Source organism: Phodopus roborovskii, unplaced genomic scaffold (assembly GCF_943737965.1).
Source record: "Phodopus roborovskii unplaced genomic scaffold, PHOROB, whole genome shotgun sequence".
Classification (NCBI taxonomy): Eukaryota; Metazoa; Chordata; class Mammalia; order Rodentia; family Cricetidae; genus Phodopus; species Phodopus roborovskii.
Genome location: NW_026126483.1, coordinates 214,760 through 233,964, shown reverse-complemented (window position 1 = coordinate 233,964; position 19,205 = coordinate 214,760). Strand labels below are relative to the sequence as shown.

Below are 19,205 nucleotides of genomic sequence, written 5' to 3'. Positions count from 1 at the left end.
TGTTCTCAGAAGTCAAAGTAAACAGCACTAAACAAGTTGTCTCAAACTAAAGGACAAACCTTAAGTCCAAGCAGCTATAAAGAACTTCTGCCTTTCTCTCTCTGTCTCCCCGTGTGTGTGTGTGTGTGTGTGTGTGTGTGTGTGTGTGTGTGTGTGTATCTTCTCTCTCCCCCCCCCTCTCCTCAACCCCTCTCAGTAAATAAGACACAGCTCCTCTAGGGAGGGAGATGCAGAGGCCTCCCTCATCTCTGTAACCTCTGTTAATGAGGTGATCTCTCTTTGGAATGAACAGGTGCAATTTCATTATTGTCAAAAACAGGGTAACTTTAACTACTAAAGTAACAGCTCTGCTATTACCAGATGAATTTCTGTACTTAACTAGCTTATGGCTAACAACCTCAAACAGAACATCAAAGAAGGTTTAAATTCTATAAAGTGGGGTTTGAGGCTCAGGATACCTCACAAAGAAATTCTCATATCTAAAATTAGGTGTCTTCTAAAGTTCACAGTAAGTATGAGAGACTGGAAATACCAGCCCACTTGCTCAGGAACTGCAATGAACTAAATGTTCTTGTAAATAGAAATAAGGAACAGATAAGCACATGCCCTGTCTAATGTCCTTCAAGCAGCCTTGGGCTGCAGGTGAACCATGATCCCCATGTGAAAAACCCCAGTGCCAGACATGAGGAATCTCTATTTGAGTTGTTGATCAGGGTGATCTAAGTACTAGGCTATTGCTGTTGCCCTTGGGTACCTCTCAGAGTTGAATATAAATACTTACTGCCAAAGACACCGACTCTTCAAGCACAGAAGTAGAAGATTCAAACTATTAACATGGAAAAACTAACTTGCCAAGGGAGAGAAGCAATCCCTGCTCTTATCCAACTGGAACATCAATGAATTAAACAATGCCCAGCATTGCAAGATATCCCTAAAGGTGCAATGATGGCACTTATCTTGGCAGCACCCAAAAATTGTGCAATTGGACTTAAGGCCCACTCAACAGGAGGGAAACCATGCCTGGTACTGGAAGCTAACCAACTACTTGAGGCTAGTGAGGTCATGAATCTTAAAGGAGAACCTGCTACGGTCACTTTAATAGGCCACCATAATTCCTAGCTGCATTCTATATCTTGTCATTATACCAACAGAGAAGTGTAGCTCTCACCCCTCATCAAAGCATCTCTTCACAGCAAATGCACACTGTTATAGAAAATCACAACAGATCATACTGCAACACAACTCCTGCACCTAAGGCTCAAGGAACACTTCACAGAAAGGAGCAAAAAGATTGTAAGAGCCAGACAACCAGAATGTCTGCTATAAGACTGTCTCTAGAAATGATAACGATGCTATACTCATAATGCCTCAACAATATGGCTGACTAAACAAAGTTGCACAATGATAATATCAATTGATATCGTAATGAGAAAGGGGAAACCTCATGTGTTCCCACCATTAGACAAAAAGCTATAGGCAGCTAAAGTCTATAGCTTTAGGGGAAGAACTAGCCTCTTCAAGGGATGAATGCCTTAAATGGTTATTCAATACAAAATGGCCAACCCTATATCATATCCACACAAGCTACACTAACACTAACAGACTAAGCAGTTTGTATACACACACACACACACACACACACAAATGCACAATCAATTGGGGAGGTACATAGGAGGGATTGGGGAAAAGGAACATGAAAAGGGTTGCAGGTAGGGGAAGTGTGGTGATATAAAGCTTGCCTGAAGATCAGAGTGCAAACTAGCCACACTAGCTAGCCATACAGGACAGACAGTGGTGGTACACACCTTTAATCCCAGCAGCATTATTAGTTAGCCATAGAGGCCAGGAGTGGTGTTATACAATCTTGAATCCCAGCACATGGGAGACAGAAGCAGACAGATCTGATAAGCTGAAGGTCACCCTGGGCTACACGAAACTGATTTAGTCTAAAAGAGTTATGAGCAGTTTCCTGCCAGCCTGGGCCCAGAGTTATATCAGTCCCAAAATAATACACAGAGACTCTATTAGCTATAAAGCTAGAGCTTTTTATTGTCTATCTCTGTCTTAAATATAAACTCATTCTTTTCTAAGTATTTTCACCTGGTCTTATCTTACAAGAGAGAGGGTCCAGACCTCTTCTCTCATGTCCTACATCTTGACTTCCCTCTGCTACATCTCCCAGAACCCTCCTTGTCTCCTAGTCCCACCTGTCTTGCTTTCCTATAGGCTAACGGGGCTTTATTCATTAACCAGTAAGAGAAACATATTTACAGAATGACATCTCCCATCATAAAAGAGAAACAGAGCTCACACAAAGGAGATTCCAGCACTTGGAGAAACACACCTTTAATTCCAGCACTAAGGAGATGGTAACAGGAAGGGATATGGGTGGGTAGAGAGAGGAATATAAGGCAGGAGACAGGAGCTCAGGGCAGTCTGAGCGCAGTTAGTCTGAGCAGTCAGTATGAAGCAGTCTGAGGACAGAATCAGCCCTTCAGTCTGAGGTATAAGTAAGAGCTAGTGGCTGTCTGTTTTACTTCTCTGATCTTTTGGCTTTCTTCCACGAATATCTGACTCTGGGTTTTTATTATTATTAATAATACTGATCAGAATTTGTGCTAAAGGCAGGGAAGAGGGGATGTGATATAATCATATTTAATTGTTAAAATTAATTTTAAAGATTGCATAAGAATATAAATGTTTTAAACATTCAAAAGTCAAAAATGGTGGTGTGGTGGCCGGAGGGTTGAGAGGAGAGGAGGCTGCAGTTAGGCTATAAAATAAATAAATAAATAAAATTATTTTATTTATTTATTTTATTTTTATTTTTATTTTGGTTTTTTGAGTCAGGGTTTCTCTATGTAGCTTTGTAGAACAGGCTGGCCTCAAAGTCACAGACATTTGCCTGCTTCTGCCTCCCGAGTGCTGGGATTAAAGGTGTATGCTACCACCACCCAGCTTGATTAAACTGAAATGTAAAAAGTCAAAAATGGCTCATCTGAATAAAAGTATCAGATGCTTAGAGACACTCCTAGACATGTATGTTTAAAAGCCAAAAATGGAAAAACATGAAAAAATACCCCAAAAATCACAAACTCAAGTATCGTGTAGTTGTAATAAAATAAGTTAGATTTCCCAAGTATCACTGTAGATAGATGTGACATCTCACCAAGAGACTTTAATCTTTCTTCTCTGACCAGCGCTCTGAAAACCTATTAACTGAGTCTGACAGAAATGAAGAGGAAACACATGTATTCCTACACACAGGCACACACAGACAGACACAGGCTCCACAGTGCACTAGGAGCACACATGCACCAGTGGCACCGTAAGTTAAGATGTAAAGTGTGTCTTAATAATGTGATATTCCTTAAACAATGAGAGAATGGACAGAACTATCCTCTGACTGCAAAAGTGTGTGTTTCCTGAATGTTCCTGATACTGTGAGATAAAACTACAACCTTGACAGAAAAGGAACCAGGAAATCTCCAGATACTTAAGACTTAAGCGGTATGAATAACATAACAAATGAAGCCCGGAAAACACTGAGTAGAAGAAAAACTGTGATAACAACATTCATAAAATACAATTGAATCATTAGCCATATAAAGGTATAAAAATAAATTTAACAAAGGCAATTCTTCAAAAACTTAAAAAAATTAATAAATACCACAAAGACTTGTTTAAAGGACTATCAGTGGATGCTTACAGACACTACAGACACAGCAAATGCAAAAGCACACGATGCTAAAAAAAAATTATGTTAGAAAAACTGAACAAATTCCTTAGGAAAGACACAACTAATCCTCAGGTAAGAAGAAATAGTTTAGCCAGGCGGTGCTGGCACTCGCCTTTAATTCCAGCACTCAGGAGGCAGAGGCAGGCAGATCTCCATGAATTCAAGGCCAGCCTGGTCTACAGAGTGAGTTCCGTACAGTCTCCAAAGCTACAGAGAAACCCTCTCAAAAAACAAACAAACAAACAAGCAAAAAAAAAAAAAAAAAACCCAAAACAAAACAAAACAGAAAAGAAGAAATAGTTCATCTCTTCTACACCTTCAAGAGCACACATGGGAATTGGAGCCAGAGCCTTGCACATGCAGAGCAAGGGCTCTAAACACTTGTCTCAAGGATTTAAATCTCTAAAACCTTCTCCACAAAGAGAAACAAAAGCTACCAAGTACATCCATGAGTTCCTCTAAGTCATTATTTATAAAGTTCTGTTACTTATGAGCAACTAGATTAACATACCAAAACAGGTATCATTTCCAGGTGGTGGAGCCAGGCGTGAGACATAAGCCCAACAGGCACTGCATAACATGAGTGGGGCTCTTTTTCCTTGCTCCTGGTAGTGGGTGCATTGGAATATTCACGTTGCAAACACTCGTTACAATGTATATATGGTGCTATAGTTTCTAGGGGTCTTGAATGGAGGACCTGGGACCTATAGTAGTGCTATTGGGAGTGGTGTAACCTCTAAGAGGTAGGGCTTTCTAGAGGCTACTTAGGTCATTAGAGATATGTCTCCCAAGGCAACTGAGAAATTCTGGTCTCTTTCTTTTTTCATACCTCACTAGTGAAGCTAGTAGTTTTGCTCTGACATAAGATTCATCCACAATGTACTACCTGAGTTCAGGCCCAGAGGAAAAGTGACAATCCTTTGTTCTATTTGGGTTGGTTTCACTTATTTTAACTTCCTTCTTTGAGGAGACACGGTTTTTAGACATTTAACAAGTGTGTGTGTGTGTGTGTGTGTGTGTGTGTGTGTGCGCGCGCGTGTGCGTGCAACATATTCAACACTATGTTAATCGGTGAGTGGCCATACTCACAGTTAGAAATGGACCATGTGTTTTAGGTATAAATGGAATGTATGCTTTACACAACCAGGAATACCCACATGTCTGTTTACTCATTACCTGTACACACATTTTTAAAAACGAAGGTATCCCAAAAGGAATAAATAACCTAGCAGTATTTTCTTTGGAAATATGACAGAGCAACCCAAAGCAGCAGAAGTGGTAAATAGCAAACTCCTAAGTTTCAAATAAATACAAAGTCATGCTGTGTGGTTCTCAACTATTTTTAAATGGGTCTAAAAGTGAGGAAGATTATTAAGGGCAAATACATAAAAACAAAGATGAGTATATTTTTATGAAATTCTAGATAAGGAATTAGAAACATATAATGGCTATGTAAGAAAATACATCATTAAAAACATTTTTCAAGTAGACCAGACTGTCCTTGAACTCTTGATCTTTCTGACCCTACCTGCATAGTGTTGTGATCACAGATGTTTGCCGTCACAGCTGTCATTAAAACATAGTTTTATATCATAGAGGAGGATGGGCTATAATGAATTATTGTCCTAGATGGTTTAAAAACTTAAGAATTTTTAAAAAATCAAATACAGATCATAGAATTTGTTAAAATTGTTCTTGCTGTCCTGGGTGGAATGTGGCATCTATTAAGACAGTTTTTTTCAACAAAGTAAAGAGAAGGGAAGATACAGGGGAGGAAGGAAGGTGAGAGAATGGAGGAGAAAGAACAGAAGAAAAGATGATACATATGTACATTATTAACACACACACACACACACACACACACACACACACACACACACACTAAGTATGGTGTATTTACCCTAAGGAAGAGAAGCATGAAGCATTGGCCAGGAGATCTCCACAAGCTACCACACAAAAGGCCCTGCTTTGGCACAGTCCTGAGACAGAGTCTCAGCAGGTAGGAGAATGTAGATGTTGCCAGGCAAAAAGAAAGTTCTGCACTTGCTGAAGCTGGTTTCCCAATGGTGTAAGAGAAGAAAGTGATCACAAACAGCAAGGTCTTGGCAGAAAGAACAGGGGACATGATGAAACTTTGGGCCAAAACTATTCAATTTAACCATTTGAACAAAACAAAACAAAGCAAAACCTCCAGAGCTGTGAATAACACCCAAGTTTACTGCTTAAAGCCTTCATTGGAGATTTTATTATTAGATTTTCTTAAGATTTTGAAAATGTATGTAGAAGAACGATGTATGTTTTCCTTCAAAATGCAACTGTTCTAGCTTCTTCTACTTCAAAGCATTTTTATCTAATGAAAAAGTAATTATAAGATGTTTCATATGCTAATTTGCTATCCATCATTATTAACTCTCATACACAGGAAAATTAGATTTGACATTGTAAATTTAACCCCATTAGTCACATGTGTACTTAAAGGCTTACAGAACCATATACAATTTCAACATTGGGCCACTCTGGTGTCACTGAGATTCACATGGTGAGAAATGGGATCGAAGGTCCTGGCTAATCTAAAGCATTACGCTAATAAACTAAAAAAAATTCTGCCTGCAGAGCTCTAGCAATGTGATACAGGAAATAAATGCAAGTCCTGTTTTGTGTCTGTCAGGAAGCATGGAAGGACTACCACAGCTTCCAGCACTTGGAGAGCTGAAACAGGCTGACAGACCTGACTTCAGAACAGGTTGATTTGGAGACTCTACCTCAAAAAGCAAAACCTACTCAAAATTGCCAATGGACATGGTTCACATGCCTGTTTGCTTAAGTCTACCAAAGCCACTCTGACCTCAAAGAGATAACATAATGCCTCTTACAGGGCTCAGAAATGTCACCAGAGCTTCATCCCTGCCTCTCTGTCCTTTGTGAATTAACTTCTTTCTTGGTGAACACAGTCCTATCTCGTTGTGCATACTGGACATCAAACACCGCCTCTCCCATGCCCATTCTCTTAGCATTGCCTGTCCCTCCTCTATTGTCCTACACTCCCAGATGCCCATGGGACCTCTGAGGACAGTCAAGTTTCTCTAATGGCTCCTATGAGCCAGGCTTTCATGGATGATTTCCCTTTGTACAGCCTTTATCTCCTGGAGGACCGTGTGATGATATTACTCAATTTCTCTGCTTCCGTGGCATTTGGACGGATACCATCAATCCCTCAATCAACAGCCTCATGAGAAGGCTAGGGAGTTCAGTTGTTTGTTAAAGGGATTTCCCCAATTTAAGCAGTTCAGGTACTATGTTTTTCCTGATGACCATTCTCTCACTAGGCCATTGTTAAGCTCCCCTAGTGCATTTGAATCATGGACTTTCTCTTTCTCTGTACCAAAGGGAGGTTTGAGGAGTGTCATCCATCACTTCCAACTCACTTCCTTTCTCTCCACTATCCAGCTTCCCTCATGAGTCCCACAGTTTTGGATCCCAAAAGGAGCTCATCAAAGCTCATCAAGTCTATCTTCTTTTCTCCTTTCAGCCCCACAGCCATAAGAAGCAGCAAGCCAACACTTCTATCTCCTTGCCTCTTTTATTGACTTTACCCATCTAATTAGAACTCAACTTGCAGGGGTGAGGGGTTACTGGGGAATAGCCTCTTCCCACTGTAATTCTTCTGTCATATAAATATTTATAGCAAGAGCCACATAATCCCACAGGAACTGGCTGGCACATATGCTTCTTAGCCATGCTCTCGGAGACTGCAATGTCTGCTTTAGACCTTCAACTCTTCTCAGGGCATCTCCATACTCACACCATAGGGTCCACTAATGAAGCAGGCAGGACACTTTATACCAGAGAAGACTGCCACTCTGGGACAACTTCCCATGCTCCTTCTGATGGCTCAGACTTAATTATAGTTCTTACTCCCCATAGCAAGGGCAATGCAGCTGTTACTATATAACACACACATAGAGAGAGAGGGCCATACCAGGATTCCCTGCCTCCAATCCAACAAAGATGTTCCAACCTCAGCCTCAGTTCATCATTCAGAGCAGAAACAGCAACCTTACTCTTCTACCCCTGTCTTGGGGGTCTCTTGCCGGTAGTCATGGTTGTTCTGATAAAGGTGACAGGTGTCATGCCTATACAACAGCATCTGACTCATTCACCCAGAAGCACTCTCCCTCTGCTCACTAAATCACATTTTCTGATCCCTCTCCATAAACCCAGGATAATCTGAAGACTGCAGACCTGTCCTTTAGACTCTGGTACGACAAATAGTCCATGCTGTAAATAACCAGTGTTTGCTGTATCAATATTCATATCACAAAGCCAACAGCCATAATTTCTGTATGAGAGCTGCCAAGTAGGTCTCAGGGTAGGTGGTTCAAGAACAAAACTCAAATTGCATTTGGTGCTTAAATGCCTCAGAATTCTTGATGGGAGATGTCATTCTGTAAATATGTTTCTCATACTGTTTAATGAATAAAGCACTGTTGGCCAATAGGATAGCAAGATAGGTGGGACTAGGAAATAAGGAGGATTGGAGGAAGTACTAAGGAGGAGTCAGCATATAGAGACTGGAGACAATAGAGGTCTAGGTCCACTCTCAGGTAAGATGAGACCATGTGGAAATACTTAGATTAATAGAAATGGATTAATAATTAAGACAGAGCTAGCCGATAAGAAAATAGAACCTGGCGAACAGAATTATATCAAATACAGCGTCTCTGTGTATTATTTGGGGCTGGTGTGGCGGTGAGACAAGGCTGGTAGAAAAACCTTACTTGTAACAAATTCTGGCCTAATTAACATACTGAGATCCTATCTGCCTCGGGTTTGAGTTTCCTTATAAAATAATTTTCACTGGCCTGGGCTCCCTCTTCTGTGTCACAGACCCTATGATTTTAAAAGCTATCAAGCATATTTTGACAATTAGCCTGAATAAAAAGAATCGAGAAAAAGCATTCCATTTCAACTGTGAAGCAGAGGTATATTAACAGCATCATTATCCCAGCACTCAGGAGGCAGAGACAGGAGGCTTGTTCTGAATCCAGCCTGGGCTACATGGTAAGGCGCTGTCTATATATTCACATTTCTTCCTCAAAGAAAAAGACAAAAGACAATGAAAATTGTTTCTAGAGGATCTATCCCAAGACTGAAGTAGATGTGTGTTGATAGCCACTCAAGGCAGTGCCAAACATGGCAATGAATGAACTTGGAAGAGAAATAAGCAAGTCTCAGTCTGTAAAAATATTTTTAGGTGTCTAAACTGGAGAGAATGTGGGAAGAAAACACACTGGAGACCTGGTGAGCAAGTAGAGGGGGGATACTCACAATGATCCATGGCAACTGTACCTGCTGCAGACACAGTTAGTGCAGGTGGATGAAAATATGCCCCAAGTAGTGTCTCTGAGGTTGGAAAGTAGAGGGAAAAGCATCTTTGTTGAGCACAGACCCTCACTCACACAAAAGAACCCTCTGTAAACTTCACCAGGACATTCAAGTGCAGTATTTAAAAGCAAATAACAGAATGAAGTTAAATTCAATCCAACAGCACTTAAGGAAAGTACTCGTTGCATATGAAAAGGCTTGCACTAGATCCTGTGTGCTTAAGGAGGGATAGGAAGAAGCAGGCATGGAGAAAGAGTAACAGACAGTGGATGCTCCAAGAGAAGAGCAAACACTGCCTGTGCTCAGTATAGCCCAAGCAGAACCCAGCACTAGCAGAACCCAGTGAATGAAATCAAAGGACTGCAGGGGCTCCAAGGTGAGGACTTGAGAGAAGAAACAGTACCTGGGAGGAGTGGGGGAGAGTTGTCTAAGAGTACATGAAGGACACAGGACAGGAGATGAAGGGCCCAGGGCTCATCTTCCTCCTCCCCGGTCCAGAACACTGACTCATGGTCTTGTGTCTCCTTTCTGAGGTTCAACCACACTGATGATGGGACAAATGTATCACATTCCATCACATTCCATTTATCCAAGTGTATTACATCCTACTTATCCATTGATGATCATTGGGCTGCTTCCACACTTGTGTAATGTGTGCCTGCATTACTCCTCTAAACCTGTGCTCACGGCAGAGTCTTTGTGCAAACTGTCTCATTTCTTTTGATAACCAGGAGTACAGTTGCTAGTTCCTTTGTAAAATCTGTGTTTAACCTTTAAAAGAAACTCTCTCCAAAGGGCTTCATCCTTTTCCATTCCCACCAACAATGGAGGCATTTTCCTTTCCTCATACCCTCTCAAATACATTTATTTTTACCACAGCCAGATGACTGGCTGTGAACTAGTACCCCACTGTGCTCTTAATTTACATTTCCCTAATGACTCAAAGTACCCTGCTAGCCAGCCTGTCTTCTGGAGTTCACCTCCTTAGTGACCTGACTACTTCCCTCTAATACGGGCCTGTCAATATCTAAATACAGACAGATCCCCTCATTGTACAAACAAACTCAACACAGCTCCCCTGACTATAGAGGGTGCTGTGTACAATTTCCACTTTGCCACACTCACAACTCTGCTGCTTCTTCTAGCAGAGCTGGTAGAGAGAACAGCTGCTTTTCCTACAGAAATGACGACACCCTCAAGAACCCTGCACTCCAGCCCTGTGTCTTTATTTTCAGCCTCAGCTCATGCTTGGGCTGCTTGCCACATGACCTAGTTTTGGATTCAGCCTCCACCTTCCTTCAGACTCCCTACTTGAGATGATGGAAGTTGCCCCTGAGGTTCCTGGGCAAATGCTACAAAGGAGTCGTTTACCAGGCACAGCAGCATCCCAGTCAGAAAGTAAAGGCAAAGCTGCCTCGGTGCCCTCAGCTCAGCTGAATAATTAATCTTCATCAAATACCTAACATTGAAGGATGAAAAGCCCTATTCAACAAGGCTGGAAAACATTTCCACAGCAAATGAAAACAAAATGTTCCCTCCAGAGATAGAGCGATTCCTTCTCCAACCCCATCCATCAATGTTCTGAGACCAAGGTGGAGAATTCAGCCATAAGCTTCCATCCAGTGTGTGTGCGAGTCAATGCAGGCACTGCCTTTGCTACTTACACTTTCCTTTGATTTCCCTTTTTGTTTTGCAGTGGTGGGATTCACTCCAGGGCTTCACGAATGCTAGGCAAACATCCCACCACAGATACAAACATGTTTGATGAATCTTTCTCCTCACAAATCCGCTCCATCAACCTCACCATAATCACAAGTTCAAAACTAATAAAGTATTAAAAGATACATGTGGTAGGTACAAATTTAAACTGGCCACCAAGATTCTGGCCCCCTCTTAAGTGCTTCCTATAGAGCAGGACAGACCAGTGACTATAAGAGGGGTTAACCACAAAAAAACCACAGGCTGGGGATGGAACTCAACAGGACAGCATTCACCTAGCATGCACAGGGCTCTTTGTTCAGTATCTACAAGGAGGGTAGGGATTTGTATGGAAGCACATGCCTGTACTCTCAGAACATTTGAGGCAGAAGGACAAAGGTACAAATTTGAGACAAGGCTAGGCTAGACAGCAAAGGTCTTGTCTCAAAAAACTAATAAGGGTTCAAGGGGGTATGTGTTAAGTGTGTCACCCAATCCCAGTGCTATCTGAAAGAAATGGAAGCTTCTGAGGAAAGTTCTAGCTGGCTCCTAACATCACAAACTGCCCTGTGAGTGGTGGCAGATATAAACCAAGCAACCTGTGAGATCTGGGAGCAGTCTCCATCAGTAGTGAGCAAACGCATAGGAACCCTGAGTCCTACAGCCCCAGGGAAAGCAAATTTGATGTTGGCCAGTGATGAGGAAGACAGTGTGAGTGTGCAAATACTCTGGGTGGGTATGGAGAAGGTTCCAGGGATATGTGGGGAGGACTCTCCGTGTATAAGTGAAGGTGGATATGGAGAGGCCTCTAGGTGTATGTAGAAAACTCTGGGTAGCTGTAGCAAGGGCACCAGGTGACTAAACTGAAGTTGGTAGGATTTCCCAGCCCTGTCCTCTGCCAATCCTGATCTTATGTATGGCTCAGTACCTCGATCCTCCAGCGGGTTTCCAGCAAGGTTGATGGTGTGAAGTCCTGAGTTAGGATTATGTGCTAGAGCACCTGCCAATTTTTGTGCAAAATCTCTGCAAGGAAAAAAAAAATGGCATGAGTAATGGACAAAGGGCAAACATTAAAATAAAACATTTAAGGACTAAAATGGAATGAAACCTAAAAGAAAGAACTCTCCCTTACACTTTTCCATGTAGAGCTACCAGTACAGATCAGGGGTAGAACATTTGCCTACATGGGGGAAGCTCTCAGTTCAATTGCCACTCTGTGAGAGGGATACCGGCATAACACACACAAAATATTCAATTCATTTTGACTGGACAAAAGCTCACACAAAAGAACAGAGAAAACACATCATTTCCCCTTAGCTTACCTATGAAAAATCCCCCACAGGTTCATTTTGTCTCCATGCATCAGTCCTACTTAGGAAGGTTGTGGAACGCTTCAGATGTGGACCCTCACTGGAATAAGTGTGTCACTAGGAATGGGCCACACTTCCTGTGGGCTGGCTGCCCAGCCACCTCACACTCCTGCCACACCTTCCCTGGTATGAAGAACTGTATTCTTAACTACTGTGCCAAAAACCCCTTCACCCCTCCCCGCCCCAGCATCTCCCCCACCCCTGTCCACATCCCTCATCAAATGTTTAGTAACACATCCAGTTCTAGATACATGGTCGAATGATGCTAACAGTATCACTGACCCCTCCCTGTTTTATTTTTAAAACTTCCACAGCAATCTTGAAAACTATAGTAGGCTCATTATTGTATCTCACTTCTCATTTCCTCCAACATTCACAAATGTAAAACTGCCTTAATTGCTGAGTTAAAGGCCATCATTGCTAACCCCTATTTTACACAAAAAGAAAAATCACTGTTTTAGTTATATTTTTTACCCGAGATGGCACACTAAGTGCTACTATTACAAAATACCTGTCTAGCTCATTAACAACAATAAAGCCTTTGTTCTAACAGATTCTAACTTATGCTCTTCAGAATAAAACCACTGGGTGATGACTGAGAGAAATGACTAAAACCAATTAGTGTAAGACAATCACAGGGAGAAGACTATGGTAGTAAAAGCCGCGCAGGTGATAGGAGAGGTCATTCTGTATGTTTCTCATACTGGTTAATAATAAAGCACTGTTGGCCAATAGGAAAGGAAGATAGGAGGGACTAGGAGACAAGGAGGAAATAGGAAGTAGTAAGGAGGAGTCAAGATGGAGAGCCTGAAGAAAGCAGTATGCCGCCGGCTCCCCGGTAAGAGAAATACATAGATCAGCAGAAATGGGTTAATAATTAAGATAGAGCTAGCTGATAAGAAAGTAGTACCTGGCCAATAGCATAATATCAAATACAGAGTCTCTGTGTATTATTTGGGGCTGGCGGCGTAGCGGAGGGACAAGAGCAGGTGGCGGGCAGAAAAACAGTACTCGTTACAAATGGCGCCCACGTGGCTAGTAAGAACTTCCACTTAAAATTTAACAAAAGGTTAAAAAAGGCATTTCAGTGAGAAAGGTGTTTTTGTAAGTGCCACACACAAACTAATCCGCCTCCTCCCACAACCTCAGTTACTATCTCCATTCAAAGGTAAAGGCAATGAGATGTAGGACTTCTAAACTCCCTGCTTGAAGCATGAGGCACTTTAGCAAGGCCCATACTCTTATCCACTACACTAAGGGCCCTCAGAATGTCCCACAACACTGAAGCAGAACATGCTATCAAATGCTTGGCATTCATGATAATGATGGTATCATGGACTGGTTGATTTGCATTGTGATTTGAGCGTGAAATCTACCTTATAGGCACATGTATCTTAATATGTGCCTCTACCCACAACTGATAGTGATGTTTAGGGAGGTTGAGGAACATCTGGCAGTTGGGGGCTTAGCTAGCTAATGCAGGGCCATAGATTTGGAGATTTAGGTTATAGCCATGGCCTCTGTTCTGCTTCCTGACCCCTAAGTATATAACCATCACATGTGCCCAATGCCACCATGGCTTCCACATCAGGATTCATGACATACTGCATCTATATCTGTGCTGAGTTTAGACAAACCCTTCCTCCCTCAAGTTGCTTCTGTTGAGTATTTTGTTACAATAAGAAGTTAAATATAATTTTTGTTCATTCTTTCTTTTTCTTTGGAAGGAAACACTCTATGTGTGTACTTCAACTTTTTAAAAGATCATGTACTAATTAAAAGGGCAAATGGCATAAAAATTTTAAAGCAATGCGCTCACATATTCAGGAAAACACTCACGTTCTGAGTCCAGCATTTTCCAACACCAATTCTTCCAGGCGATTGGACCTACTCACCACCCTCAAGATCTGTTCACAGACATCTGTGGACTGTAACAGAAAATACTCGCTGACCATTCTGCACATCTGATGAAAAATATTTCACTTGAGTGCTATAAATCTACCCAACATAGAAATATAAGTATACAAAATGTGCACCCATACACACTCATTCAAGAACTAGTGTAGCACTGTGCAGCACCATGAAAACTTAGGAACACTACTACACAAAACACAGTCTCCAAGTGTACTACTCCTCAGGAAGAGACAAATATGCTGTGGCCTGAGCTGGTGCCAAGCCTCATACCATCACTTATTGAACATATCTAACAATGTGACGGTAATAGCAGTGGCTTTGGAAGGTAAAAATGTCACAGGAATGCACACCCTCCAGAATGGAGTTGGTGCCCTGATAACAGAGTCCCAGAAACCTACTTTGCCCCTTCTACCATATAAAGAGCCATTTACAAACCAGAAAGTGGATGCCATTGCATAGAGAACGAGTCACTGATTAAATCCCACGGTATCCATAACTGTGGGAAATAAACTTATGTTGTATAAGTTGTATAGTATCTATATAGTATTGTATGTAATAAGCAGTCTGAATGGTGTAAGATAAAATACCCAACTATGATGCAGTAACAAAGGCCTTTTTGGCAGTGCTATAAGTCCTCATGAGTCCCTCTCACCCTTTCCTTGGAAAAGTAAAATGACTTCCCAAGGCAGTGATGGGTGAGGATCTTGTTAAAGTTTTCACTGTGGACCAGGCACTGAGATATGTCCTATATGCATACATCATTACCAAACCAGCAGCTATATAGCATTCCCTTTTACAAATAAAAACAGTAAGAGAAAGAGTGTTTTTTGTATTTCAACAAGGACCAGCCCCATCGTGGTATGGTTGGTCACAGGATTCATTAAAGTAGGAGAAAGGGGAAATGTCAAAGAACTAAATCAATGTCTTCATGTTAATAGTTAATGTTTTTAACTATTTTAAATTATATGTGTGAATATATGTGTATATATGTGAGTATCTGTGTCTGGGTATGTGCATATGAGTGCAGGTGTCATAGAGATCAGAGATATAGGGTGCTCCTAGAGCTGGAGTTACAGGTGGTTATGAGCCACCTGATACAGGTGTTAGGAGTGGAACTCAAGTCCTCTGGAAGATCAGGATGCACTCTTAACCACTGAGCCAGCTCTTCAACTCACTAATAGTTTCACTTTTAAATTAAATTATTACACAGAGGAACTACATATTGAAGAATTGGACATGAGGTATATGTTTGGATTTCTAAGTGTTCATAGTTTTATTTACACTAACTTACTCCAAAACTCATTGCAGCTCAGGTGTTGATAAATGATTTTATATAATTGCATTATAACCAAAGGCTTACTTTAAATTTCTTATATGTAAGAAAGTATTTAAGCCTTTCCATTCTGTTTTTCCAGGTTGAAATTTCATATACTGCTTATATTTTACACTAAATTGGTTATAAGATGATGATGCCAGGAAGGAACAATGATGACATGCCAATATCAATTGGTTAGACTCCCTTCTGTACTGAGGAGTTGAGAAAGTCCAAGAATTGCCTATCTAAAGCCTTTTGTGAACCTTCTCACAGGCCCATTTTGAATATCTTATGCTTACATGAATGTCTAAATGAGTTGCTAAAATGTGTCTTGGCAAGAATCTGTCCTGGTCCCTTCTCATCCCTCTAAGGTCTCCCCTTTCCCACCTATAACCTCTTCTAGCTCAGTCCTTGATATGGTCCCACCCCAACAGACCTAAGGCTCCCATTCCCATGTTGTACCACATGGAGGGCTACCCTACTCTATGCCTGCTGTCCCAGCCCCATCACAATAACGTAAACACACAGCTACCTAGCTGGGTTCATTCCTGACCTACCCAGTCCCACATCAGTTTGCTTCTCAACCTCTTCCTAGTCTGCGATGAAGATTATCTTAAGAGTCAATGGTTGTGAAATTCCTAGATAGTCAAGGACTGGGGAAAAAAAAATCAAACTGCTCACTGGATCTCTGTGATGTGCTATTCATCTCAGTGAGGGCAGAGCAGTTTCCTGGTTGGGTTCTCTCATTCATTTATTCAGTGATTTTATTCTATATTTATGAAGCAAGATTTTACTATGCAGCTACTTTACCAAAAATCTGTAACAACCACATAGTATGTTAAACACAGGACAGAGATGAACATGGAAATGAGTTATCTAACCTTCCTAAATCCTAGTTTCTTGTGGAGATGAGTTATCTAACCTTCCTTGTGTACACAAGAAACTAGGGTGTAGGAGGGTTTGATAATTCATCTCCACTCCCACAGTCTGGTTGTAAGAAACTCGGGTTTTTAACTCAATACTCTTTTCCTACACCACCGTGGCTCCTAAGGGTCCCCAAATGAGTTCAACCCACTCTGAAGCCATAATGCCTTAAGTCATACCTATCCTAAGCCAGTTCAGACACACAAGTAACCTGTTCACAAGCTCCATTTCTGCAAAGCCCCTTCTCAATCCAATGTCAATAAAGAAAATCACACCCCAGATTCCATGCCCCTGTAAACAATATCTAAATTATTTCTCATCCTAAATGAAGCATCTGAAAACTAACTTGTGGATAAGTGATCTTTCCATTATTGCAGCTTTGAATTTGTCTAGTTTCCAACAGTTTCTACTATTAAAACAGAACAAATATTTGGCTATTCTATTTAATATGAAAACCAGGATATTTCACTTTGATTTTATTGTGTATATATATAAATCTCCTCCCTAACCCCCCAAAAAGGAACATCTACAGAATTAACATTAACTATTATGATCCAATCAGATTAAGTCTACCTGTTGCTGTTTTCCTGCAATTGTTCTCATGAGAAACTTGCTGGTGATGAACTAGAAGGCTGGAATATAAAGCCAGCTGTTTGGAGCTGTGCAAATGTGACTTTAATAGCTTTTGCCAACTGAATGAGTATGTACAGAAGGCAATGCTAAATGCGTCTTTCTGTTCTAAAATTGCCAGAGGCAACTGAGAACAGGAGGATGAATCTCTCTGAAGCTCTCACATTAAAAACTTCATACAATGTTATGCTAATCACTCCTAGGAAGGAGATCTCCAGAAATAACGTGTGCAGCTCACCAGCATGGTACCAAAGTAAAATCTTTGTGACAATGATCAGGCTTTTGAAGTCCAGCAAAGCTGGGCTGCATCTTCAGTGACTTACCAGCTTAAGGTCCTTGGAGGACAGTTTGGTGAACCACTGATTATACTCCAGGGCAGCAATGATGGGGATCAGGTCTCTAGAAGCAAAATTAATAAAGAACATGAGCATGATCCTGCAAAATAGCTCCAGTGACACTGCATTTTTAGATAGGTAGGGTGGTGTGTGCCTGTCTGTCGTGTTACCACTTTTGGAAGATGGCAGCCGGAATATCAGAAGTTCAAGGTAAGCCATGGCATATAGATAATTCAAGCCAGTCTAGGATATGTGAGACTCTGTCTCAAAAAGCAAAACAAAGAAAATTAAGACATTATATTTTTATTCAGTGTATGTGTATGCTCATGGGTACACATGTCTAATTATATATATAGGTCAGAGAACAACTCAAGAGTAGGCTGTTGAGTTTCACTTGTTGAGAAGGAATCTTTCTTATCTCTCTGTTGTGTTCTTCAGACCAGTTGGCCTGAGAGCTTGTAGGTAATTCTCCTGTCTCTGGGAATCTGCCTCCCATCTCACTGTGAAGTGCTGAGATTATGAATGAATGCCACCACATCTGCTCTTCCCATGGGTTCCAAGGACTGAACTGTGAGTGCCAGATTTTTGCAGCAAGTACTTTTATCTATTGAGCGTTTGAGCCTCCAAACTATTTTAATAGTAAACAATTCAATTCTCTATAACAGATTTCCATACAGCAGAATACAAGCAGAATTACACAAAATTAAATCATTCAGCAGGACCTCCAATTCCTGTTTTCCAGGTGAAAGAAGCTGACACAAGCATTCAGAAAGAAATCACATCTAACACTATACTAATGGGCCTGTTTCCTTAGACTTTTTCATAGATTCACAAGCATCAAGGGTCTCACACAGTCTCTGAGGGCTTGTTCCCAAGCAAAAATAATGTCTTATACTCTCTGAGAGTAAACGTCATCAAACAGATTCTCAGTGCTCAATAAGTGTCCTGCAACCGCTTGATAGTTCCCTTCCCAGGAGTGGTCCTGTCCTTGATACTGAGCAGGTATAATTATCTCTGATGCTTCAGATGAGCTTGTAAACCTATGGGGTAAAGATATGCATGTGAAATCCCTGCCTTTACAGCATTTTCCCCCTACCACATATTCCTAATCTGTCACACCATAGTACTGCACATGCAGAATTGCCCTTCACTGCCGAGCAGTTCTGAAAGTTCACATGCCCTTTGATGCTGCAATTTTCCCTGGAACAGCAAAGATGGGCAGAAGGTGGAAAGAGCTGAGAAATGCAGCTGAGTGCTTTACAGAAAGAGCCTCCATTATCTAGCAACGTAGCCAGGAGGTGTGGGCTCTTTCTCAGCCAAAGGGATTGATTTGCAGAGGCAAGAAGTGAGGCTGGACCAGAAACACTTGTTTTCATATTAAAATTTTTCCCTTTTGGAGGAGACATATTAATCACACAAAAGAGCAGAGTTCACTGTGATATATTTGTATGTGCTTATATTTTGGTCATATTCACCTAACCTTCCTGTTAGTTCCTACCTCCACCGCACCCTCCTCATGTCCAGCTTCCTGTTCCCTGGTAGAGCCACTTCTGCGTTCCTGTTGTTCTTCCCCCAACTCTAGCCCCTAAGCACAGGTCCCACACATTATGGGGTTGGAAGAATATATGATGTTTGTCTTTCTGAATCTGACTTACTTCTGTTAATACAGTGAGCTATACAATTCCATCCATTTTTTCTGCATATGATATGATTTCATTCTTCTTTGTGGCTGAATGAAACTACATTGTGGAACTAATCCATGTTTCCTGACCCAGTCTTCTAAAAACAGACACCTAAACTGATTTTCTAATGTGACTACAATAGATATGAATAGATATAAGACAGAAAGATAGATAGATAGATAGATAGATAGATAGATAGATAGATAGATAGAT

At 41.2% G+C, this 19,205-nt stretch overlaps 1 protein-coding gene across 1 annotated transcript in view; it reads right to left on the bottom strand.

Annotated features, from left to right (window-relative positions):
- Carmil1 (capping protein regulator and myosin 1 linker 1) overlaps positions 1 to 19,205 on the bottom strand; it is a 274,465-nt gene that overhangs the window by 112,185 nt on the left and 143,075 nt on the right. The window contains 3 exon segments of the mRNA XM_051194557.1: positions 11,751 to 11,845; positions 14,032 to 14,120; positions 17,299 to 17,374. Coding sequence (XP_051050514.1) covers positions 11,751 to 11,845; positions 14,032 to 14,120; positions 17,299 to 17,374 — 260 coding nt within the window.